At 39.1% G+C, this 26,722-nt stretch overlaps 1 protein-coding gene across 5 annotated transcripts in view; it reads left to right on the plus strand.

Annotated features, from left to right (window-relative positions):
- The window catches only part of SH3KBP1 (SH3 domain containing kinase binding protein 1), a 211,463-nt gene that overhangs the window by 178,655 nt on the left and 6,086 nt on the right, over positions 1-26,722 (plus strand). For all 5 annotated transcript variants that reach the window (XM_063182713.1, XM_063182721.1, XM_063182728.1 and 2 more), the window contains 6 exons: positions 2,019-2,070; positions 5,863-5,943; positions 8,359-8,521; positions 13,315-13,400; positions 24,631-24,740; positions 26,294-26,419. In XM_063182713.1, coding sequence (XP_063038783.1) covers positions 2,019-2,070; positions 5,863-5,943; positions 8,359-8,521; positions 13,315-13,400; positions 24,631-24,740; positions 26,294-26,419 — 618 coding nt within the window. The remainder of the gene's footprint in view (positions 1-2,018; positions 2,071-5,862; positions 5,944-8,358; positions 8,522-13,314; positions 13,401-24,630; positions 24,741-26,293; positions 26,420-26,722) is intronic.

The following is a 26,722-nucleotide window of genomic DNA, read 5'->3' on the forward strand; positions in this document are numbered from 1 at the left end:
TTGGTCTGTCCTTTCTAACCAATCTATTTCCCTCTTCAGCTTTCAGTTAAAGCCACTTTGTCAAATGAACCATGAGACCCTTTCTCCTTTGTGTCTCTACATAAGTGCTTTGGTTTTAATCAGAAGTGACCATAGGGAATGTGTCACTTGTCCATCTGCGCTTGTCATGCCTTGGAAGACATCTCAGGTGACACAGAGCCCTGACAGGAGAGAACTGAGCCAAAAGATGTGCTAAGGGAGTGCATCTCTTGTATTCCAGCTGCTGATGTATGGTCAGTCAATGGGATCAGTCCACAATAAAACTCCAAATGCCTGTACTGTACTGTTGAGTCTTCAGCATCAGCTATTTCCCTCTGCAGCCATTATCAAGAGAACTCCTAATGCCTATCACAGGACATTCATTGTCTCTGTCTCATTTCCCTTCCAAATTTTTATTCACTTTTCTGCATTTAAACCTTAAACCACGTTGCCCAAATTATTGGAGAAGTGTCTCTGAGAGTGTAAGGGACTCAGTGTTTGTGGACAATGGCCCATGGCAGCCAGGCTGTAGAAGATCATTCTGATCTCCTGAGTTCCTGGCCATGCTTTATCAGGTTGGTGATGGGAGGTGATCTGGTCAGGGTGAGATGGTAGGAGAAAATTGAAGGTTGCTGGATGACAACTTTGAGATTCAGGATGTTAGGCTTACCCTGTCTGGGCTGAAATTTTATTTACTCCAGAGATGAATACATTTGCTAGATTTGAGAGAGATCCCTTGGAAGGGTATGTGGCAAGCACTCAGCCTTCACAGCAAATCTGCTCTCTTTCAACACTCAGACCAAGATCTGAGAGTTCTTGGGCAGACACTGAACTAATTACTGCAAGTGAACAAAGCAATTGATCTTTCTCAAAAGCTTTGGCAGATAGATAGAAAATAACTGGGAGGAGGGCAGGGATCAATAAGAGTTTGAGAGAAAATACTAGTCTAAATGGCTGATTGAAGTTTGGCAAAGCTGAGCATATCTGGAAAAATCATTTCATTTCACATTTGTTCCAAGAGACAATATACATTGCTACATAGCCAGCAATGTAGTCAAAGTGATTGTGATCAATCTGTAGCAAAGGAAAGATCAGAAAAAAAGAATGAACATATGGGGGGAAAATGTTTTTTTTCTTCCTTAGAATTTCTTTACAATAACCTTGATAGTTGGGGTTTTTTCAAAGTGAGAGATAGAGTATGATCTAGCATGATGCTCCATTTGGTTCTGTACTCAGTCCACGATATTTGTGGTGACTGCCAGTGTGCTGTGCATGCATTCACGCACATCAGCACAGAGGAAAAGCCATCACTCCCCCAAACTCAGGTGAAGAGGATTTGTTCAGGCACTGCCAGAACCATTGGTGGTCATGTTTCTCAGTCTTACCATTACAGATCTATAAGGAAAATCATCCTAACAGAGATGGTAAAAGTATTCAAAGGACAGATTAGTCAGAATAACTAGTTTCATTTCACCAAACATCTAAATTCTGATCTTTCACAACTGGAGCTCTAAATTTTTCCTAGTAAGTGAATAAAGAGTAACCTGTGTTGTACTTCCTGAGTTCTGCATTTTTGCCTCATTTATGGGTCTGAAAATACCTCAGGTTTTGCCACATGTATCTCAGAGTTTCTTTGTGTTTGCTTTTTTTTTTTCCAAAATGGGTAAATATTTACAAGGTTAAATTTTAAAGAAATAGACTTCTTCATTAGACCAAAGGTCATGTATTCCTCCAGTCTTAAGGTACATAAAATGAACTTTTTTAACTCCTCAGCAGGATTTCAATTGCAAATATAAAAATGATATTTTATTTGTCAATGCTATTTTCTCTCTTCAAATTCATTTTAATGAAGTTATTTCAGGAGAAATATGTGATAGGTCTGTAGTCTCATGACTTGTAATAATTAATGTTAAGCATTTTATGATCAACTCCAACTTCTGTATGAATGAGATTTACAGGCCTTTTGAAGCAACCTGTTTTCTTCTGTTATTAAATTTTAGAGACCGAAGAAACCACCACCTCCATCAGCTCCTGTCATCAAACAAGGATCAGGTAAAGTGCAGTTGAATTTTTACAGCATGTGTCAGTGAGCACATCTCAATCTAAATTAAGTGTATTCAAATCTGTATAGAATTCATCTGTATCAAAATTGACAAGCAGATGTCTAGACTACAACTAATGAAATCACAATAGTTGGTAACCCTGAAAGACTGTGGTTGGCTTTAAATGTATTTAAATACTCAACCATCTATACCATTTTTTAAAATAACCTGTTTTGCCCCTTAATCATGTTAAATCAGAGCAAGTGTGATACTTCAGTTTTTCAAATTGTTTTGGTTTTGTTCCCTGACTGGAGTTGATTGTGTGCATGTCCTTCAGTACAGACACAGTATGTGGAGTCTGACAATACCTGCAGGAGGAAACTGCACTCACTACAGATCTGATTTATTCTAGAGACACAGAGCTTTTTAGAATATCTATAAAATAGTGTCATGCAGGGGCCTCCTCTGAGCTGCAATCTGAGTCTTGCACATCTGCATGAATGCTGGATCTGGCTGGCTGCTACATTTTATAGGCCATAGATTCTTGGTTTTCAATACTTTTATAGCCCTAAGTGTAAAACTAAAAGGAATAATCCTGAATGGTTATGTAGATAAAGGTGTTGAAAAGGTATTAAGGGGCTGAGTCTGTTTTCCAAACAGAAGTGCTAGCAAAACTGATTTTGTGATCTGTTATACTGAATTGTGTGTGGTTACTGAGAGTTGAACATACTTCTATTTGTAATTTTAAAAGGACCTCTCCATACTAATTTTCAAAAGTGCCTGCATTATTTATTTTTATCATGAAACTTAGAAACAGTTAAAAGAATCTACTCAGTTGACAGATCTCAGAAACCAAATTCCAGTTCCATTCATGTAAAAATACAAATCACAAGGCAGGGGATGCTCTCCGAGTTTTCATTTGTATTTCAGTTGGGGTGGAAACATAACTGTGGCTGGAATTCTTTAATCCCTTAAGTCCAGTCAGTTTGTAAAAACTCTGCAGCAGCACTACTGCTTCCCCCGCTGTAGGCACACATTAGAAACCAAAACAAATGTGTCCAATCTCCAGATAGTTTTACTGTTACTGTGATGTATTTCAGCTTTTGGTGCTGTAAAAAGTAAATTTTGCTCTCCTACAGACTTACACTGTTAGTAGAAATGCCACTTATACCAATATACAATTTTGTGTGAATTAATATGGTATAATTTAACTAGTTTGAATTTGTCATGCAGTTCTTTGACTACAGAATCATGACCATAAATATATGCGTTGTTTATTGACATCCCTGGTTTGTTCTTCATTCTGTCTTGAGACTCAAGGAAATATAAATTTGATTTTAAATTGGTAATAGTGTCCAGAGAGAGCAGTATGACTTTGCCATCTAGTGGTGCCTGTGTAACAACGTCTTAGTGACCACTGATGTAAAAGCTTGATGTGTTTTGTAAAAACTCTATAAAACCTTCCTATTTATTTCAATTTATACTGCTATAACTAGAGAATAACACTTTTAATAGGTACCTGCTTTCTTACAATGCTTTAACTATGTCACCATAGTACTTTTCCTTCTGAAATATGCCCATTTTCAGAAGGAAAAATGGTTATAAAAAGGATGCAGACAATCTGATTAAGGCCTTCTGAAGTCTATGTGAAAGCCAAGACTATTACAGTTTTTTCATTTCATTCATTTAATTTCATTTTCATTTCATTTCATACTCATTCTTTGACAACTCCTGGCTGATCAGGTGCAAGAGTTTCTTCTGATACATATCTAGAGCTGAAAATCATCTTATGTTTATTAGGAATAATCATCCTGACATCCTCTACTTTGTCAAAAAAATGAGATTATACTGTATTTTACCACATCTCCACATCAGGTCTTACTGTTGATAGAAGGCAACAACTTCAATAATGCTTCTGCATATTTGACCAGCCACGGTGTGATGAATAAATTTTAAACTGTCAGTTGCAGCCTAAATAAGTAAATGTCAGCATCTTCTGATGCAGAACATAAAATCAAAGCAGAGAATTAGAACTTGTTTTTGTAGTACAAGTGGCATATGTGTAAAGAGGTGTCTGTATTATAGTAGAGATAGAAATTTATAATCTCTACAGCAGTAAACAGCCAGACATCTGTGCTGCACTTTACAAAGCAAGTGAAAACTGGAGAGCCAAATTTAGGGGCACAAATTCCTTAATGACCTGGTCATTGGAAAGCATTGGCATTTCACTGGGTATCTGGGTAAGCACCACAGCTGTGTCCAGACTGAAGGGTGGCAATACTCTGGAGTTCCTCTGGGAGCTGATACAGAGCTTTCCAAAGCTTCCTTGAAGGTGACTGTCCCCTGGGAGCTAAGGCAGGGCCATGGTGCCTGCCTGGGTCTTAATTAATCAATCACAATGCAAGTAGGAAGAACAACTGAGTCTGGGAGCTCCTCGGTGGCTGCTGGCTCATTGTTCTAGACTTGGCCTGAAAATGTCCCTCTGTGTTAATGATGACTGTTAATCATACTGTAATTAGGTACAGACTTATGTGTCTTTCTCTTTGAACACACTAGTGTGTGCAAGATTATCAATACATTGACTTGTGCTTTGCATAACTTGAGGTTTGAAAGGCTTTAATTGCTCAGGAGCAACAGCTTCTCCTCTCAGGAGTGAAGTCTTTTTCATAGAATCATTTCTGTTGGAAAAGACCCTTAATATTATCAAATCCAACCATAAATGAGAATTTAGTATTATTTATTGGCATGGTATGTGGTACTATTGCCTGTCCAACAGCACACTTGGGTAAAGAAACAATGGCTGGTGATCACCACTGATGACTGATTTCTAGGAACCAGCTGCAGAAGGGAGTTCCAACAGCACATTCAGAAAATGTAAATGCACTGGAGAGTTGCATATAATAGAATAAATTGGAACAAAAAAATTGCCTTGTGCTCCTTGCCCTGCCTTCTCTGCTTTTCTTGGATTTCATTTACTGTAATTTTTATTGAAATGCTAATAGTGTTACCTAAAGCAGTAAAACACTACTAAGTTGAAATGGCATTAGCACCTAGTGGTTAGCCAATGCAGCAAAGCCAATATCCAATAAAGTGTTTGTTATAACGTGGGATTAGAAGATTTTATCTTGTATGTGCCAGGAAATTTTTGCAGAATCTTCCCGTTGTTGGTGCCACAAGTTCTCATATTTCTTGAAGCAACAGAATGTCAGGGCCTCCAGTACAGAGGCAGGAGAAGCCAGGGGCTTACACCTCCAGGCCAAAAGCTGTCAATTAAAATAGTCATGCAGAATGCTGCCAGTACTGCTCTTCTCCTCCTTCTAATATGTGGAAGTGAACAGCTACTAGTAGAGCAGAAAAAGGGGAGGGATGTGTTAATTTAATGTAAAATAATCTCTGTATATTCGGCTCCATCACGCTTTCTATTGACATTGCTCAATTAATTGATTTCCTTATGTTTCTGCACACTGTTGAGTCGCTCTTCATTCATGTCTGTGATGACAAAGGATTTGTCCACATTTTTAAATCTGCAGTTATATTTTTTTTTCCCATAGAATAGTCAGAGAGTGTCTATTCTTTGGGATTGCACACTTTGGAAACTGTGAACTTGATTACAAAGACATAAATATCCAATTGCTTTTTTGTCATTATGGTACAGGCAAATATTTTATATAAATTTATGTTCAGTTTTAGCAAGACGTTTTCAAATTGGGGAATATAAAAAGCCTAAGAAAATGCAGAATTAAATCTTATGTCACTGTTTTGTTGGCTTGGTCAGAATTCCAAGTTTTTCTGTCTTTGGCAGGGACCACAGATCGAAAGCATGAAATCAAGAAGATACCACCCGAAAGGCCAGAATGTCTTCCTAATCGAACAGAAGAAAAAGGTATGAAATGTGCTTTCCTGCCTGTTCTCTGCTGAGAGATGAGGGAAATAGAACCAATGCACATACTCATTTCCCACTCTCTGTTTCCACTAAGTGTATTGTTTGGATGTTTGTTTTCCACTCTGATAGACTGTGATGATAGGCATTTTGGAAAGGCTCTCATTTTCACTTATGGACTGAATTCAGGGTGTTCAATTGAACCCATCCAGAGCTGTTGAGTACATGCAGCCACCATTGAAGGCCAGGGGAGATTTGCTCTCAATACATGAAATGCTGTATAAAGCCCAGGGCTCTGTAAAACCCAGGTGCTCGATCAAGCAAAATACCCCAGATTAGGGTGTACTTTTTTCTTAACATCTGTCTTCTTTGGTTCTCTAGTTGAAAGCTGGGTTGGTGGTTTTCCTGCATCACAAAGGGATTTTGTGGAGATACAGTCATTAATGCTTATGAATTACCCCATTATCATAGCCACAAAAGTCACAGGCAAGGCAGCGAAGAAACGAAAAAATCCTTCAAAGCCATGTTTGAACATTGTGAGAAATGGGACACAGTACCACACAGAGCAGGGACAAGCAAATTAAACCTTTAATAGTTTCATTGTGTTCATTGTGAATGGTGAATAGTCTCAGGAAAATAGCCACATCTATTCTCTAATTGAAGATGGTGCCAAGTTTGATATGTTAAGTGGACTATTAGATTGTAAGAACAAGTTTGTTTATGGGATTTTTTAATGTCTAAGTATTTGAACTTGCAGCCTTTTAGAAGGCACGTGTATGTACATGACTAAATGCAGTTCTAATTTAGTGACAGAACCTTCAGACTTTGTACCAAGAGCTGTTTCTGGATATACATCTTAGCAATCTGACAAGTGTTTTAGCTATTTTCTCTACACAGGTTTGCTTTTGATGATGTGTGCTGCTTCTTGTGGTTATCATAGCAATAAAATTTTTGCTATGCCATTATAAGACTTAAAAAACCAACTACTAAAACAGCAGAGGAAATTTAAAAATGTTACTCTGCCGGGCTATAAATATCTGTAACTTTTCTAAACATTGAAAAGAGGCTGTAGGAGTAGTGCCTGCATTTAGGATTACCAGGGAGTGGCAGGAATAGCTCATGTGGTGTGACAGCAGGGGTGGCACAGGAACATCCTTTGAGCTGTGTGTTGGCACACTGCCCAGCCTGTCCCTCATACAATTCAGATTCTTGGACACTGATGCAGTAGAAATTGTCACAGGATTAAGTGTGTAAAAATTACACAGTGTGCTGGAAAAGCTTTGGTGTTAGCGAGGACCCAATGAGTGCATCTGCTCAAAGCATACTGCCTGTGAACAATAGCTGCTAGCTGGACTATTCCAAACCTAATGTGCCTTGTGTTTCTGGGGATTTATTCCATGATCCTCTCATTCATGGGTTCTCATTAAGAAGCCATTAAGGAATATCCTGTAACATTCCCAATACCTCTTAGATGTACACAGAGGTGTAACATTCCCAGCATATCATAGGCAGCATTGTCAAGGGAAGTGGGGTATTGAAATAGTAGTATATAAAGAACACAACTTTTGTTGTGTTTGTTTTGTTGTGTTTTGGCCTTTCTTTAAGAAAAATCAGCTCTTCTGGGGTGTGGCAAACACGCTTACATGTTTGTTTTGTACTAGGAATTTAGAGCACATTATTTAGAAGAGCTATTAATGTGTATTCTACTTTACACATGCACAGGCACTGCATATTTGGCATTGGGTATTAGCATGGTTTCCCTCCCTAACTGTGCCTAATCCATTCTGCAAATGATCTAGGTTTTCACCAGCAAGCTGAAAAACTCAGCATATAATCCTGTGCTTAAAACCTAAATAATAGGTCTGATTTTTCTGAGGGATTTACATTCTGCTAGATATTGTTAAATTTTTCTGCTTGTATTTTATTTTTGTTTAACTGTAGTTCACTTGAAACATACTTTTTCCCCTCCCAAAAATAGTATTTCTCTGTTTATCCAAGAGATGTTAAGAATATCCAGCATAATTATTTTTGTGAACTTCTAAATTACTATTGTTTCATATTAAAATTTAATATAAGTTGTGCTCGTGGGAAGCTGTGCCATATGGTATGTAATTTCTTGCCATTCTTGTACTTTACACTCAGAAACCAGTAAGTTACTAAAATAAAAAATAGCATTCCCATCAAGATGCTGCACACATGTTTTGGCGGAGGAGTTCCAGGCAGAACAGTCAGGCAGGTTGAGCAACTGCTTTGTGGCAAATATATCAAATAAAGAATGATTTAGAACAGAAATTGAAAGGTTTTTCTTTGTATACAGTCTATCTATAGATTTCTTCTTTGAATGTAGACTTGTGAGTGCAAATGAATTCCACTTAATAATATCCCTGTTCTTTTTTTCTGGAAATGATTGATTTAAAGAAAGATCAGAGAGAGAGCAAAAGCAGCTAGACTTGCAGAAGCCTTCAGTTCCTGCTATACCTCCGAAGAAACCCCGGCCCCCCAAAGCCAACGCTGTGTCCAGACCTGGCACCTTGCCCCCGAGACGACCAGAAAGACCAGTTGTGCCTGTGACTCATGCAAGGTATTGCTTTTCTCCTGTCCAATGCTTTTGGGATCAGTGGGAAAAACACTCATTCAAAGAATTTAGGTCTTGCAGTTTATGTCCCAGTTTATTTCACAGTAAGCTGTATTTAAAGAACAATAAGAAGAAAAGAAAATCCTTATAGTCACCTGGCTGGATCATAACTGACCTCTCAATAATAGCAGTCTTACACTGTTCATGACTAGCTCATTTCTACTGATGAAATTCTACTGTTGCTGCAACAGTGCAGAATATGTGGGGAATACCTGCATCAGAATGTTACTGTGATCCTGACTTTCTTAGTTTACCTGAAATTTTTGCAGCTTACCTTGGGCACTAAGTCAATGCACAAGCTTGGATTGTGCTGAGGAACAGCATTAGGCAATGCACATTTCAGATACTGTCAGCCTGGTTTCAGTCTGCTTTCCTTGATCATTTTAGATCAAACTTTAGCAAAATACAAATCTTCAATGCTCTTTTAGCTGGTGCCACTGCAGAATAGTGCTGTCAAGTAATTATTCTCTAATGTTGGTTGTCACTCTGCAGTTACATAATGTTTTTTATCACTGATGGTTACAGTCTTTGAGAAGACTGAGAAGCACTGACAAATTGGACTTGCCAACACAAGTCCATTTATTCTCTGCTAGAGGAAAGGTTGCAGAAATTAAAGGCCTCACTGTAGTCCTAAGCAGGTCTAGGTGGCTACCTTTGAGTCATCAGCAAGTGGGTTGTGCACTGTAGATTTCCTTATGCATAGTGAATAGAGTTAGATGAAAAACAGAATAAAACAGTTGCCTAAAATGGGCAAGCTCTGCATCTTGCAGAAAAAGTGGAATATAGGCATGAAAATATTTTTACTGTTGTACTGTTAGGAAAATTATCTGCTATTGAACTACTGGAGTTCAAGTAGTAATAGTAATGGTGAATTAAATACCAGAATAGAGTGTAGGTTAGAGTGAAATGCTAGACATTGATTGCCTTCATACTTCCACATATGGTTAAATAAAAAATGCTCTTAGTGAGAATCTGGGTCAAATGAAAAGAAAAATAGGCAACTGTCTTGGGCTCCCAGTTTCATCTTACTGAAATGCTTTGATTGTACATCTCTGAGAGCTTACTCTTCTCTCCAGATGCTACTGCCACAGCTTCTTTTGGAGTTGGCTTTGAACATGCTTGCCCAGTTGCTCCAAAATACAGCCCATACCTGCTGATCACCTGGGCATACTTGGAAATACAAGTATTTGCTACAGTCTTCTGATTTATCTGTGTGATGTCTTGGAAAGACCAATACATACCCTAGTGTTCAGTTCACTGGTGAGACATGCAATGGAGTAACTATTCTTCTGTTCTATACTTTGCTTGAAATATTTTAAACATGCTATAAATTTTTAGCAATTTTTAGAATTTTGGAAGGTTTTATTGCTGCTCTTGTGACTTTCTTTTTTTTTTTTTTTCCTAATTACAAAATTGTATGAAGTAACCACGTATTTTTAAAGATATTTCAATTTTCATTTTATCAAAGGCAAAAGGCACACCTAAAAAGGCAACCTTTTTTGGTCTTAATGGTCCTATATCTAGCACAGAAAAAATGGAAAATACTTTTAATTACTTGGATAATTAAGAAATATGATGCTTCAAGTGGAAGCAGTTACTTCAATAAAGGTGTTTTGTTTTTAAATCCATTCAGTTTAATAAGATAGTAATTATTTTAAGACCTACTGGTATCCATTTCCATAATCTAAAAAACCTAAAGCAATTAGGATAAAAATTGAATCAGCAGAACTTTTGCTGACCTGTTGTAGTTTAGCCCTGGTGGGCAGCTGAGCCCTATGCAGACACTCACACTCCCACAGTGGAATGGGGGTGAGAATCAGAAGGGAAAAAGTAAAAAACTTGTGGGTGGAGACAAAGACAGTAAAACAGGAAAAGCAAATGATGCATGTGCAAGCAAAGCAAAGAATGTCGCTCCTTCCCATGGGCAGGCAGGTGTTCTGCTATCCCCTAGAAAGTTGGGCTTCATCACCTGCAGTGGTGACTTGGGAAGACAAATGCCATAACTCCAAACATCCCCCACCTCCTCCTTCCCTCAGCTCTACATGCTGAGTGTGGCACCCTGAGGTGTGGGACATCCCCGGGTCATTGGGGCCAGCTGTGTCCCCATCCAGCTCCTTGTCCCCCCCACCCTCCTCCCTGGTGGGATGACAGAAGCAGAAAAGGCCTTGACTCTGCAAGCACAGCTCAGTAACAATGGAAACACCCCTCTGCTATCTACACTGTTTTCAGCACAAAGCCAAAACATAGCGCCTTGCAAGCTGCTATAAAGAAAATTGACTCTATCCCAGCCAAAACCAGTACATGATCCTGAGGGGAAAATTGCTGTAGTTGTGTAGACCCACACAGTGGGTCCTGTGCAATTTCCATGGCAGCTGCTAAGCCAAAGAGGGTTTTCTTCTGTACTAAGTGACTTGCATCTTATGCATATCACTGACTTTTTGTAGTGATGATTGTTTTTCCATTTAAATATAATCCTCCTTCACTGGAGGCAGAGTAGGGCTTCAAGGGCAATAGGACAGATAAAAAATATGTGGGACAGTGAAGAGCTGTCAGTTTGTTCCAATGACTTCACAGCTTACTTAGACATACCATGATTATACAATTTATAGATAAGTCAATTCTCTGGAGTAGGCAAGCCATAAACACCTATAGAAGGTGCATCTTTACAATTAGTTTAAACCAATCCATGTCCATGCCACTGCTAACAGGGTTCCTTGTGCTGGCATTCCCACAGCCTCCCTTATGTTTAGCACCAGCATTTGTGTAGCTGCACAGCCATATGGGTCAGGGAGTTGCTCCAGATGGCAATTAATCAATTTGCAGTGGGACTTCTATTAGTGTGGGGTTTCTCTCAGGCTGATCATCTGTCTGGTCAAGCTGACAGCCTGTGTGTATGGGCACAAGCAGAGAGGGACACTGTGAATGAGAAGGGAGGGCTCCACTCCTTTCACAGCACTGTGGATGCAGGGTGCCACAATGAGCCTGTTGATTCTTCTGACAACAGGATTGGTTTTTTTTTTTGTGGGGCTGTTGCCATATATCTTGGTATCTTTTGTAGGCAAATGGTAAATGTTGTGACTTTGAGCCCTAAATCGTGCCATTCTAAGAATCTCTCCAAAGCCATGCTCACACATTTCCTAGAGTGCTTCCAACTCACATTGTGCTCTCAGATTGCTGGGATATAAATGTGTGCAAAACAGAGTATGCAGTCAGATGCTCGTTGCTCTGTCAGCCAAGAAACTCTGTTGCTTCTTATAGGTTTACAAATATATAAGCAATATAAGAAAAAGTTAAAGACCAAAAAATAAGAAAACTAATTGTTCCAGTAGATCACTTGGAAATGCCCTTATTTATCATCATGCCAATTAATACATTTTTCTATGCATGTGTTAAATTTCTTCTGCATCCTTCCTGGTGCAGACTTCCTGCCATTTGAGAGCTATGGAGGACTTGTTTGCTGTTAATCTGATTGTCTATTTTTTTGTTTGCTGGTCACCCTCTTACAGGGTTTAATGGGATATATATTCACTTAATCTATGACCTCCTCTGGGTTTTAATAAAAATTTTCAGCTCTTTATCACAGCCTCCCTGTAGTCTGAAATAGGGTTTCCAGCCATTTTGTGTTTTGCTTATAAGCTGCTGCCATGAGCTGAGGTTCAGGCCATCTGTCATCAGCTTATGGTATCAAAAGCAGACACCAATGAAAAAATCAACAAGATTTGTGAGCTCACTACGTATTTTTTTGTCAATAGCTAATTATTGCAATGTATAGTACACATCTGCCTGGGTTGTTTCGGGGCAGATCTATGCCTTTAGCCCTAAGCTGGGTACCTTACACACATCATAATTTTTATAGTGTTACACTGGGAATAGTCATTGTGGAAAAACTAGTGTATTTGTCAAGTGACCTGATAATGATGGCAAGTACAATGTATTGCATTAACTGAACAGTTGTTGTCACAGTAAATATCAGAGATTTGAGTGACCTGTGCAATACTAACTTACCCACTTACCACTGTTCGTTTTAAAATATTGTTTCAGTAGGTAAATTATTTTAGTAAACTCAAGTACTTGTGGGAAAGAATGTTCTCCAAAGCAGGGATAATTTTGTTGCTTTTGTTTGATTTCATGTTTGATTTTAAAATAGCTCCTCTGTGTAAAGTATAGTAGCTCCTGATGCATTACTATTCAAAGACATTTCTGAATTAGGTGATCATTGTTCTTTGGACTGTGGAAACAGTATTCATAGCATAGTCTCATAAGTAAAGTGCAAAAACATGGTGGACAACTTGCATTTATAAGTAAATACTCAGAACTGCTGAAATTCACAATGCTAGCATTAGGTTCTCTTACTTTCTGCAGCATTCCAGGTAGTCCAGTTCTGTAGTTTGTGCAAGCCAATTAATTAGAAAAAAACTACAAAGAAGATGTTGAATAATGTCCCCTTGCCCTTGGATTTCCTTCGTGTTGAGATGCTGTGAACATCTGAAGAATTATTCCGGACACTAGGGTGTCTAAAAGAGGCTTTTTGGACAGGTGTTAAGGAGAAATGGGATAAGGTTAATCCGGACAGCATGTCGACTTGCTGGAGATTGCTCTCGCTGACATTGCTGGCACTCGGGTGCTGCAAAGGAAGAATACTTTGCTCTCTCATTATTGATTGCAAGTTAGCTACCAATTTACTGTAACCCACACAAAATCTCCCAATAAAACACCTCCTCTTCTTGATCCAAATGCAGGAGTGATAGTCCAAAAGTGGAATTAGTGGGCAGTACGGTATCTGGCACGCTAGAGAAAGACTCCTCTGAAAGAAGCAATGACATCGGTAAGTTACAGTGCTTTCTACAGTTTGCCTAAGAAATTTATTGTGCAAGTTTCTGCTTTTTAATGACTTCTGTATGATTCAAGAGGCAGATTGAGGATTTGGCAATGAATGTGAGTGCTTTTATATGAGTTTTTAAAAGATTGCAGGATTAAAGGATCATTTCTACTTTAATTAAAATAGTTTTGTTGGGGTTTTCTATTTTAAAAATATATATAGATATATAGAATAGTGAGCTATTTTGAATAGGAAGGCTCTTGTTCTTTTTGTTTAAAACTCTGAAGTAAGTGAGAAGGCCAGCAATAATAAGGCATACTTGTTTAACTGATGTAATAGTGCTGCCGTGGTTTTAACACTGCAACAGATAGTAGGTTTGGTGCAGTTAGTAATCTTTATACTGTACAGTACAAAGGAATAGGTCAATTTGACTAAATTTCACTGCATACACTAATTAAAAGCAGTCTAAATGTCTATTGTAAACAACTTGTGTTCCTGACGCGTGAACCATTTAATCAGGAAGTCACCTGGAAAGGAGCAACAACAGATTATGTTTTGGTCTTCTCTCACCCTCCTTCCTCCTCAAGCTGGCAAAGCAGGAGCGATGGTGTTTGCTGGGTGGGTGCTGCAGAGGTGGCCCTGGGTGAGCAGGGTGCAGTGAGCTGTGTCTGTCCTGGGGCAGTGGGCATGAGCCCCAGAGCATCTCCTGCAGTGGGCTCTGTCCAGGGCAGTGGCACGAGCCCCAGAGCCATCTCCTGCAGTGGGCACGAGCCCCAGAGCCTTCTCCTGCAGTGAGCTGTGTCCTGGGGCAGTGGCACGAGCCCCAGAGCCATCTCCTGCAGTGAGCTCTGTCCCAGAGCAGAGGCACGAGCCCCAGAGTCATCTCCTGCAGTGGGCACGAGCTCCAGAGCCATGTCCTGCCCTGCTCAGAAAGCCCAGCAGCTGCTGCCGTCGCTCTCGGTGCTCGCTCGCAGCTGTGCCCGCACACAGATCCGTGTTTGTCTCAGGCACAGCCAGGGATCCTGCCTGTGTACGCATTGCTACCTTTCAGCAGGGCATGAAATGTCATTTTGGTGTGGTGGTGTCTACCCAGACTCCTCTATCAGTAAAGCATTTCTGTGCAATAGCATCCTTTCAACAACCAAACATGCCTTTTCCTCAGATTTGGAAGTAGAACTTCAGGTTATAAAGGAATTTTAATTGCAACATAACATCAGAACACTAAATGCATTTCACATAGGTCTATGAGCTTTCCAGCATACATAGATCTGCTTTTTGTAAAGCTTCTGCTGTTGCTATGGTTCTTCTGGAGCAGCAGGTATTATGCTTTTCCCAGGTTTTCATTTGGCTTAAACATGGAAAGCTAAAAGCTCATGATAAATTGTATGAACATTTTTATTGTAGAGATTATTAGAAAGAATGGTAAGGAAATGCAGACAAATTCTACCATTTAGTGTTTCTTAACTGTGTTTACAAATTTGCTTCAAGGGACATAAGCCTCTGCTTACTTGAAAGTTATGAGTGCAGGCAGCCTATGCTACCTGTGAGTGATGGAGATGAACTTTCTTATTCCTTGTTCCAGTTCCTTTGGAATCACTATCAGGATAAAAGCTTAGAGTGTTTTGTATTTTTAAGTTTTGTTGGTTATGGTTTTATTTTGTTTTGTTCTTAACATGTCAGGCAGGAAATCTGATTTATAAAAATTCTTGTTCATTTCCAGAACATGCAGTGGGAGCAGAGGGTAGCAGAGGGAGGAATTTGTGTTGCTTAGGGGTTTTTTTAGATGCAGAATAGGAGCCAACAAGAATGCATAAACCAAACCATGTTGCAAAGGGTTTAGCTGATGTCCTCCTGTTACCACTTACACAGAGAACCTACTGAGCTCAAGGATAAAATACTGTGAGTACTTAAATAAGTATAACTTGATAGGGTCAAACGAGAATGGCATTTACAAGGGCAAATCATGTTGTTCTAGCCTGTTAGACAACTTGTTAAAAGAAAAAATAAATAAATTATGAGTTTGAATTGAAAGAGGATCCAGAGATCAGAACTGCTATAAATTTTCAGGCAGCTTTTGACAGCTTGTGTAAAATATTGTCAAATAAATAAAAGGCATTTTAAGAGAGGCCAGAGCAATAAATCAAGGCTTAATAAGGAAAACCAATTCAGAGTGTATTAATGTCTTTTCCTATGAAGAGAGGTTTGGAGTTCAGAGCAGTTTATGGTACAATGTAATTGTAGAGATTTATGGTAAGCGTGTGATTTAGTTTGAGTTATTTACAAAGAGAACAATGGGCTGGAAAAGTCTTATGGCTACATGAGTTATTAGAAAAGATGATGGATGTGTGAAAGGAGTTGTCCATTGTGTTCCAAAACACTGCTGAATCTGGCTGTGTGGGTCCAGCTAACATTTAACAGTGATGTATCTTACTGGTTTTGCCCCTATATCTTGTGCTCTGTAGGAAGGACAAACTCAGCTTCTCTGAGGCTCATCCATCCTGTCAAAATGAATTTGATTAAATCTACCATTTGGTGTCTTTTCAGAAATCCAGATTTACACAACAAGTTAAAGTGAACCTATGTGGCAGACAAGGTGTGACTTAGCAGTAGCCTTTAATAAAAATTAAAGTTAAATGCCTTTTTAGCGTCTTGGATGCATGACCATTCTGGTTACTGGGCTCCTCTTTATTATTCCATTAGTCAAATACCATTCCCAGTCACTCAGCTCTCGGGGAGAACAGGGGTTAAAGCAACAATCTCTTGCAAGTTGCCTCACCCTCTTTCATGCTCTGCTAAGTACTGATGGTAAATTGTGCGCTGAAAGTGAAAACCACAGCACTGTCATGGCTACTTTGCACTAGAGATGTTAATCTGGGTGGTGGCTGTCACTTTCTTAGTCCTACAGCCAGTCTAAAGCTCTTGTTCCTTCCCTGCAGAGCAGAGAGATGGAGAAAAAACAATGGCGACAGTTTTGGTTATTAAAGCAAGGCAAGCTAATGCTGGATGGAGAACAGTTCATTATTCTGTGAAGCCTTTCTAAGGATTGCTAAGTTGGTTCCTTTTCTTTACTATGTTGAGACCAAAACCTCTGTGGTGGGGAAGGAGAAGATAAAGGGCTCTTCCATATGCCATCTCTCAAAAAACTAATGAGTGATCAGCAACAATGAAATCAGTAATGCCATCAACAACTGAGAGCAATATGCTGAGCTGAATTTGGAATCCAGATTCAAAACTTGCATTTTGTCTAGGTCCCTTGGAAATGGCATTTTCCTGTTCATTTTCTGAGTAAAATTCAGAAAGTGGATTGGTGTTGTCTAACCAGAAAACTCCACACCATTAAAAACATTCTCCCCTGCACTTTACCAATCGGGAAAATCACAAATGCTTGAGCAAGGCTGAGATGATGTGCAACAGTGTTAAAAATGTTCTGTGAGTTGCATATATAAAAAAGTTATTAGCTCATTACTTGGTTTCCTTACCATGTTCAGCAGAGCCGTGACTTCACATGTAAATTTCTTGATGATAATTCAGTACTGATTACAATTTTCCAAACTGCACTGACATTTTGAAAAAATTCTGCTTAGCAACATCACTGCTGATTGTAGATATAATGGCAGCTCTTATTTCTGTTCACGCATTTACTTTTTTCACACTCTTTATGAAACCACTGGAAAACTAGCCTTCAGATTATATTATTTAAGAGGAACCATTCCCCATTCCTCCTCACTTTTTCTTTTGTTTTCTTTTTCCCTGTTTTCAGTGATGTCTTTATTTTCCTTTCCACACATCTTGCATTCAACTTTTCCTATTTACATCTCTTTGCCATGGCTAACTCTTCTTCATTTCATGAGAGTAAGGCTTTTTTTCCCCCATTTCTTTTCTGTCCTGTCTCTGGTTTAGTTTACAATGCATAACGAGCAAATACAAAAAGAAGCATTTCATAGAATGCTGAAGTTTACATGGATATTACAGATTTTTTTTTTTATTAAAAGTTGAAATTGAACATACTGTGACAGAAAATCTTGCATCATAGTATTCAAATGAGAAATCGTTATCATTTATTGTATCATAAGAAATTTTAGTGACGAAGGTGATGTGCAGTTTACATGTGGTGTTTGTCAATGCTCTGGATTCATTAGCTTGTCCTTGCAGACAGATTTTGTCTTCACAAATTGTAATACATATATTTCATTGTGAAAAAGCATTTAGAAACATACTAGCATGGTTTTCTAGTCTGAAAGTGGAAAAAAATCACAGCATACATACAGTAAAAATTTAATGAGTGTTCGGGACACTCAGTGGAAAGTGTGTGGTCATGTACCCAAGGCTGTGCTTAAATCACAATGGTTACTTGCATCTGTTTGCACATCTCTCCCAACACTGGTCTGGATTGGCAGTGGCATTTTGAGCTTTGAAAATGCTTCTAAAGCAACATAAGCTACACTACAATAAACCCTGCTCTACAAACTGGTTCCTACATAGAGCTACCAACAGCTTCAATTCAGGCCTTATGGCATAACTTGACCTTTCTTTAGGTGATATGTTTCTTTTCCATTTCATAAAGAATTTTGTACATGAGGGCCAGTGTGATGGCAGAAACCTCTAGCAGATAGAATAGCTTAGTGGATGTAATGGGTTGAGCACTGACCAAATGCCAGTGTATCTACCAAAACAGTGGATCAAAACCTAATGCTTTCCAAAAAATAGTATTGGGTTATTCCTGCAAGTCAGGATCAATCCCACATCTTCTAATTACACACACACACACAGACACAGACACACACAGACACACACAGACACAGACACACAGACACAGACACACACACACTTTGGAATTCTGGCATCCTGAAACAAGCCTTGTCTATCCAAAGCAGGGTTGCTTTGTCATCAACTGATACTTAAATCCATATGGATTTAAGCTAAGTGATTTAGGAATAAACCACAAAGAATTAAAAATAATGTATCTACTGTGGAAATGATTAGTTAATTCCCACAAAAAGCCATTTCTGTGCTTTGCAGAAAGACTGAGTTGCACAGAGCCAAGTGGACACATCTTTCCAATATTTTTTCTCGCTCTTTACACAATTGCTTAGTAATTATGAAAGCAGTTAATAATCTTCACTGGTGCTAACATAAGGCACATATACCTTCATTGATTCCTGCTGAAACATCTAATGATGGTATGAAATATTGCAAGAGCTTCCCTGGAAGCTGGTCAGTGCAAGTCCATAATTTTTTAGCATTTCTTCAGGCTTTAATCTGCAGGGTATTTGCTGGTGGATCATGGAGTCCTGGCCAAAGCCATGTGATTACCCATTCTTTTTTTTTTTTCTGTCCCTCCCTGCAAGACTGGTGCTAGCTTGCCTGAAGGGATAGTTAAAAATACCCTCTTGAAAGTATCTAATAAACAAACTAAAATTTTTTCAGTATATCAACTTTCCTTGAACTGTATTTGCAGTTGTTCTAGAGCTGTATTTGTCAGAAGAGGTGATTGCTGTGCTTCTAACTGCAAGAGAAAGTGATCTAATAAGATTTGGCCCACACTAGGGAAAAAGATGGAGAATATTTCTGGGGAAAGGTTGTAGAATGGAGTACATTTGTCTTTAAATCACAGGCTGTTTTACTGTGAGATATTATAATTATTTTGCCTGAAAACACAGAATGAATGTTGGAAAATCAGAAAATACTGGTTTTTAAATATAAGGGTTGGAGGACAAAATGTGACTCATATAATAAAGATCAAAATCTGTCTAAACCTCTTTCTATGCTGCTATTCATACTCATTTTAATAGGGCAATGCAAAGGAACAGAATTGCCCAACTGGTTTAAGTTGCAATATTTACATCAGTGAGTCAAAATTGCACATAAAACATAGTTCTGGACTGTAAATATTGTAATCAGGAATATGGTAATGGTCCTTTATATAATTTAAGTAGGGCTCTTGCCCTGAAGGGTCCAGAAAAAAGCAGTAAACTAGAAATTTAAATTGGTTGCCATGTGTATCAAGTTGAGGTGCCTGAAAACAGCATATCCATTTCCTCTAGCTCCTCAGTTTTCTTGACCTTTCAGTTCTTTCTTGGCATGTTCTGAATTGTTAAAAATAAAATCCTTATGAGGGCACTGGCAAGTGGTTAGCAGAGCTCATTATGGCAACTCATTTCTACATTCAGCTATTAAAGTGATAAAAGTCAGGACTGAAATGGGAGAATATAATTGGGTGCTTTAGGAGAGGTTGTCCTAAAGTCACAGCAGCTGTGCAGTGACAGTCCTGGGGAGCCAGGTGAGCTGGGCTGTTTCACCCCAGGGCACAGAGCTGGGTGGGCAGCTCTCCCTGGCACATGAATAAAGGAGCACCCCTGAATAAAGGAGCCTTGCAGCCAGGGAGCCCTCCTCCTAAAACTGCATTACCCAAACCTTTAGAAAACAGTCTGTGATTCACTCTGAGTGAGATTTGCTGCCTGGACCCTGGCTGGGAGTATGGCTGTCTTCCTCGAAGGGTACAGTGCTGTTCAGCATGGAGGGAGTAGCAGAATCTGGATGCTTGAAATAGTTAAAATAATTGTAGTCTTCTGAAAATTCCAACTAACATTCAGATTATTGAGTTGTTTTTAAATTTCTACTATATATTGAATGGGGCACTAATGCAGAAGATTTTGTCTGCAGTGTGTGTCTCATTTGACATCTTTAAGGATTATTGCACTTAAAGACATATCCTATTTCACATGCCTGTTGTCAACCTTATTGAAAGTGACTATGGAATGAAATCCACCTCTGGCTTTTGTGACATAATCTTCTTCAAATGAACTGAATGCCAATTTTGCCTCATTTCCTTCAGCCCTGCCGTATTTCTGTTCTGTGAAACCTCACCATTAGCATTCTCAAAGTGTTGATTCTCTTATATATAATTTCCCATTTCAGTTTTTTTCAAGGTGAATTCTCTCTAATAATTAAAAAAAATTCTGTCATCATTATGTATAAATTATTTTGCCCAAATACTAAAAAAACAAAATGGAAGATAAAGCCTAGCTACATTTTATGGCAGAATAGTAAATACAGGGAATAAGAGGGGTAAGGAAGGAAGCATAACCACTTAACTGTTTATTTCTGGGGTGTTTTGGGAGGCAGGGACTAAAGGTCATTTTTCCAGGAAGGTGCCAGTCTAATGAGTTTAGAAATTTTTCTCTAAATAATTGTTTTCCTGGATCTGGGCATTTTTTAAAAAAATACCAACATCATCCTTTAAATACCCATGTTTCCAGATAAACATAGCAATGGGGAGAAATACTCTATTCTAAAGGTCCATGAAAGGATACCAGGGGACAATTCTTGCACAGCTAACATTTTTTCATATTCAGGAAATATGGTTGCTCAGTAAGCCAGACTTTATGTACTACACTGATATATTAAAATTATTCTGATGCCTTTCTCCTCATCTCATGAATTACTTCATGGATTTCCAGCTTGATCAGTGAGACAGTAATAATGATGAATGCATCTGTTTATTTGTAGAACAAATAGAAACTCTTTTTTAATTAGGGACTTAATTGATGGGCACCATCTCTATGTTCTACATGTTTACTAGACTCTTCCTTACTGTTTGTTATTACCAGACAAAGAAAAAGCTGGACCAGTGCAGAGTCCAGGTCTGCTGGATGCTGATGTTGCTGTACACAATTAATGTGGCTGTGAATACAGTAAAATGGACTTTTTCTTTAATAAAATTCTACTTGGGCCCTGTCAGGGAGGCTGTACATTTTCTTTAGTATGTAAATTTAAGCTTCCAATTTCTGATAGCTGCAGAAATACAAACTAAAATCAAAATTCCTGCATTTAATGGCCTCAGTGAGTTTAATATAGTCAGAACCATATAGCCTTGCTTTCCACCAGCAAGAAATAATCAAATAACCAGCACAAGTGAATTACTGATTCCACAGCATAGATGACAGCATGGCAGGAGTTTTGTGAGTGGCTCTGTTACCAGTTCACTGGGTGGGAATTTTCTTGAATGAATATCTCCACAGGTGATGATTGTGGGAAGTGGTGATAGCCTTAGATGCACAGTGGATTTGGGTGGAAGAACAACATCTAAATAAGGAGGACAAATAGAGAGAAAAAGGGCATATAACAGTGCTGGAAGTGGATTTACTATTTTATTATTGCAGCAAGTATTGTCCATTACACTTTAATAGAATTTCATTCAGATTATCAACTGAATGGCTGTGATTTCACTAGTTTGGCAGCAGATACTACCTGTGGAGCCTTTATAGCCTCTGTTCTACTCTCTTTAAAACTCAGTGCAGGTATAGGCTGCTTTAGCTTATTTTTCTAGCTATCAAAAATGCATTCAGAAGTGGGAAAAGTGTAGGATTCCCAATATTTCTTGATAATAGAAGTTTTGCACATCAATGTTCATCTTTCATGGTGTTTATAAAATGCACGGAGCAAATTATGTCTGCAAATGCTTATAGGTCTCAAGGATGCAAATTTATACATTTTCTGTTTATCAATACCATTTAAAATTTAAACCTGAGTATTTTATTCTGATCAAATATAGAACTCTATGTATTTGGTAGTTTATTTAAGCCAAAGAAACACATTGAATTAATTGACTTCACTATTTTTTTATTGATAGTTTTCCATATGAGTGTTCTCTTTTGTAAAAGCAGAGAAAGGGACAGTGGCACTTACAAAATCATAGAATCTTTAAAGATGGAAAAGACCTCTGAGATAACGGAGTCCAACCATTAACCCAGCAGTACCAAGTCCACTGCTAAACCACCTCTCTAAGCACCACATTTGCACATTCTTTGAATGCCTTGAGGAGCAGTTGGCTCTTCCACTTCCCAGGGCAACCTGTTCCAATGCTGGACCACACTTTCAGTGAGGACATTTTTCCTAGTATCCAATCTAAACCTCCCCTAACTAAACTTCAAGGCACAACTTGAGGCTGTTTCCTCCTCTCTTGTTGCTGGGATAAGAGACTGACTCCCATCTGACCAATCTCCTTTCATATCCTGTGTAGAACACAGAAGTGGAAAATGGGGAGAGGGAAGTCATGCCCTGCAGCTTTCCTAGGCTGCAGAATAACTTCAGCCAATTTCCTGCCCCCAAAGCAGAAATCTGCTCTTCCCCTCAGTTTGGGCCGCTTGAATCAGTCCTGTGGTGCTGGTAACTGATCCTTCCTTCAGTGCATGGCTTGGCACATGCCGCTGAAAAATGAGCTGGATTAAAGCTTGCTCAGGAGAAAAAATAGTAAAAACAGTAAAGCAGGAGAGAGTGGCTGGAGCAAATGGAAGGATTGCTTCAGCCTCCATTTCTGCACATGTGGGTGAGTATCACCCATTTAGAGGGAGAGTGTATATTTTTGATGGTATTACATTTTGGCTGTGCCATTTAGCAAAGTAACTCAGTAGTGAAGATTAAAGTTAGACAATATGTTAATATGTTGATTACTGATTTGCTTTGTGATCTTAACTCATTTGGCTATCTTATGGGTCAGCTTAAAACTGGATATTAATAGAAACCAGCTCTTATAATTACTTGCTATTTTTTTTCCCAGAAAACAAATTTTTCCTTCTGCTTCTGCTCTCCTGAAACCCTGAAGTTCTGTAGTACTCCATATAGGTTTTGTGCAATCTGCTAAAATTAACTAATTTTAACTTTTAAAGCACTGTGGCCTCACCTGACATGTTGGGTACAACTGAGGCTTCAGATTGCCAAAATCCCAGTGACAGACTGGGTGGGTGACCTACCTTAGCACACAGGCTGCAACAGTCAATTGCAAGAGCAATGACAAAAACACACGCTAGAGGACAGTGGGGTCACTGGTTATATATAGGAAGAGTCACTCCAAAAATAGAGTAGCATTTGGAGGTGAATAACCTTAGACTATTTCAGGGCTATTGAAAGAGCTCTCTTTTTTTTTCTGCTTCTTTTTATTAATCTCTTGGAGATGGGAGGATATTGCTGAATAAGGGAGCTACAATCCCATTTACTTTCCAGCTGACAAATCATGAGTACTTGGAATCAATCTAAATGTCTTTCAGTGCATATAGTTTATTGCACAGGCCCATTAATTAATTTGTTTTTCTGTTGCATAATTTTGTACAATGGTTGGTTGTAATATGACAACAAAACTGGATCATCAGAGATTTATTGTTCTGTAATATTTGGAAAATTAAGTGCCTAGTATATAGAACTATTAACTTAAAAGCTATTTTTTCCTACATGTGTGTAATGAAAAATAGTCTCTGAATAATGAATATCATTCCTATATTTGATTCATATCTGAAAGTAATTTTGAAGAATTTTGATTTATCTTGTCTAAAGTACCTCTTGTGTGTTTTCTGACTCCTTCCTGCTCAACATATGCTGTAGGGCATTTTGAAATGAAGGTGAGTGAAACTGATACAACCCATAAAAATAGATGAATGGTATTAAGCCATTTGATTTATCCATGTGATCATGAGCTGTGGTATTCCTTGAGCCTCCACATCTTTCTTTCACGTAAACATGCTACCCTGTGGCTGGATTCAGCAAACACTTCCCCAGAGCTTTTCACTGGCCATGGAGATGGTTGGTAGAGCTTTCAAGCAGACCTGCTTTCCCTGGACTCTGTACAGCTTCAGGAGCCTGTTAGAGCTTTTCCTTAGCACAGCCTCTGGGCTACTGGAGGGAGATGGTCCTCTCACCTGCAGCTCCTGGAAACCATGGTGCCTCCAGCTGCAGGTGTCCAGGAACCTGCACATCACTTCCAGCTTGATCATTCTCATTCTGCATTCTCCTGAGCAATTACTGCAATGCAGAGCTGACAGTACAGTTCCTGAGACAATGTGTGCAAAGTTTTATGTCTCCAGTTATTCAGGAAAAAAAATTACTAACCCCTTCAGTAGCCAGATGGAAATTTTGAAACTGTTTATTCCATGCTGTAGAACCCATGATGTCATTTAGCTTTCACTATGCTGAAAACAAAGCCAAAGGCTCCTCTACACGTTCCCCCTCTGCTTTATTGTGTTTGAGATGGAAGGGTAATTGTTCTTGGCAAGGGTGACTGGATTACAGCTGCCTTTGACTTCCAGGTTTTTTCAGTGCCATCATGGTGGCTAAATATGTGCAGAACACTGTGACACAGTGGGGAAAATGGGATTTAATTTCTTTGAAATTAGGAAAAAAATGTGATTCTTTCCCTTTGAAGACAATTGCCAGAAAACCAAATCGATTCTATTTTATTTTTAAGACTTGGAAGGTTTTGATTCTGTAATACCAATTGCTGAGAAGCTTAATCATCCAACTACAACCAGACCAAAAGCTACTGGCAGGCGACCACCCTCCCAGTCTCTCACATCTGTAAGTTAATTTTCTTTTTCTTTAAAAACTATTTTTAAAAATATTTTTTCTGAATTTTCCCCCCCTCCTACTTGTGTTCCTTGATGTTTTTATACTTTTACCCAGCCACTCCTTCACACGTACAATGAGGCAGAGAGATGCAGATCGGGAAAATTACTGTCCAAGGCTGCCAGTGTTTTGAATACTGATGTTTAAAACATTCCCTTCCTTCTAAGGTTTATACCCCCTTATTTGGGTGCTGCCAAGTGTTCCTTGCCAGACATGACTGAGCCCAGAAAAATCCCTTATAAAAATCTTTGGAATAGACTAATTTGTGTGAAATATTGAGGATTTTGAAAATGTTTCCCAAAAGAAGCATTTCTCTTGGTTTCTTGGAGACATTTATCAGATTTTGAGGACAAATAGACCATTCAGTGTTCAACAGCCCTCCCTGAGCTATCATGTGTTTCTTCTCATTAAGGTCACAGTTGTAAATACAAGGGTGATTTAAATTTCACTCTCTAATATCTATCTTTAGACAAGTTGGTCTCATAATACTTTGGAAACCACTGCTTAGCTTTTCAGTGTCTTCTTCTCTGGGGTTTGGGGATTGTTTGTTTCCATGCTTTCTGTGTTCTGGAATATCAGAATGAGAGCAACTACTGATGGTTACCTGGGTCCGTGTTGCTGAAGGAAAACCAAGTGGAAGGAAGCAAAAAGGATTATTGCGAAACTAATAGAACTCAAAAAAGAGAATGCTTTCCAAAATGACTGCTGTCATAAGTAGAGAAATATATAAGAGCAATATAGAGGTTCTCCTTACCCTGTCACATCTATGAGAAAGCATCAAGGGGTGGAAAGAACCCTCCCTTTTTGTGCCTTTACCTTGGGCTGTGCCCAAGGCAGTGCCAGCACCGTGCCCTGGCAGTGGCTGGGGCCTCTGGGGAGCAGCAGGGTCAGACCTGCTCTGAGCAGAGCCAGGGCAGAGCCACCCCGGTGACAGAGCTGGTGTTGTGACAGAGCTGGCCTTGTGACAGAGCTGGCATCCCCAGGGCTCAGCCCTCAGCACATCCCCAGGGCACAGCCCTCAGCACATCCCCAGGGCTCAGCCCTCAGCACATCCCCAGGGCTCAGCCCTCAGCACATCCCCAGGGCACAGCCCTCAGCACATCCCCAGGGCACAGCCCTCAGCACATCCCCAGGGCTCAGCCCTCAGCACAGCCCCAACATCCCCAGGGCTCAGCCCTCAGCACAGCCCCAGGGCTCAGCCCTCAGCACATCCCCAGGCTCAGCCCTCAGTGTCCTGCCTGGGACAGGAGCCCGCTTGCATCTTGTGATATCATGCAGTGCAAAGCTGTAAATTGGTGCTGAATTCAGCTCATAAACATACCTTATTTCTTGAATGCTTTGAAAGCATTCTAGCTTTGAAAATAAGATGCAAAACAGAGGGAGTAGGGGGACAAAGAGTCCTTATTTTAAGTATTGTTACTTAGAAAATTATAGCTAAAAAAGTTCTTGTACAATGAAAATATCTGTGCTTTTTTTTTCTTCTTTTGTGGTGTTTGTCTATACAGTCATCCCTTTCAAGCCCTGATTTCTTTGACTCACCAAGTCCTGAAGATGAGAAGGAAGACCATGTTTCCATTACTCACAAAACTCTTGAAGTGTCAAGGAAATCAAGAACTGTTACAATATCACAAGTAAGTTAATTGGAATGCCTCTGCTTAACCTTATCACATGCAACTTCTTTTTTTAAAGCAGTACTGAAATATTTAAAATTTAATTCATCAATCACCTAGTAACTGCCCACTTAAAGAAGCTTAAAATTATAAAGGTTACTAAAGATTGTTTTGTGCTTGAAAGGCAGGTTTAAAGTGAATTGCACAGTTAAAATGTGTCAAATAACCATACTGTGAAAAAAGTACTTCTTGTGTAAATGCATTTTACAGAATCACAGAAGCTGGGAAATAAATTTTAGAAACAAAGACCCTGTCTTTTTGGAA

Source organism: Melospiza melodia, chromosome 2, assembly GCF_035770615.1.
Source record: "Melospiza melodia melodia isolate bMelMel2 chromosome 2, bMelMel2.pri, whole genome shotgun sequence".
Lineage (NCBI taxonomy): Eukaryota > Metazoa > Chordata > Aves > Passeriformes > Passerellidae > Melospiza > Melospiza melodia.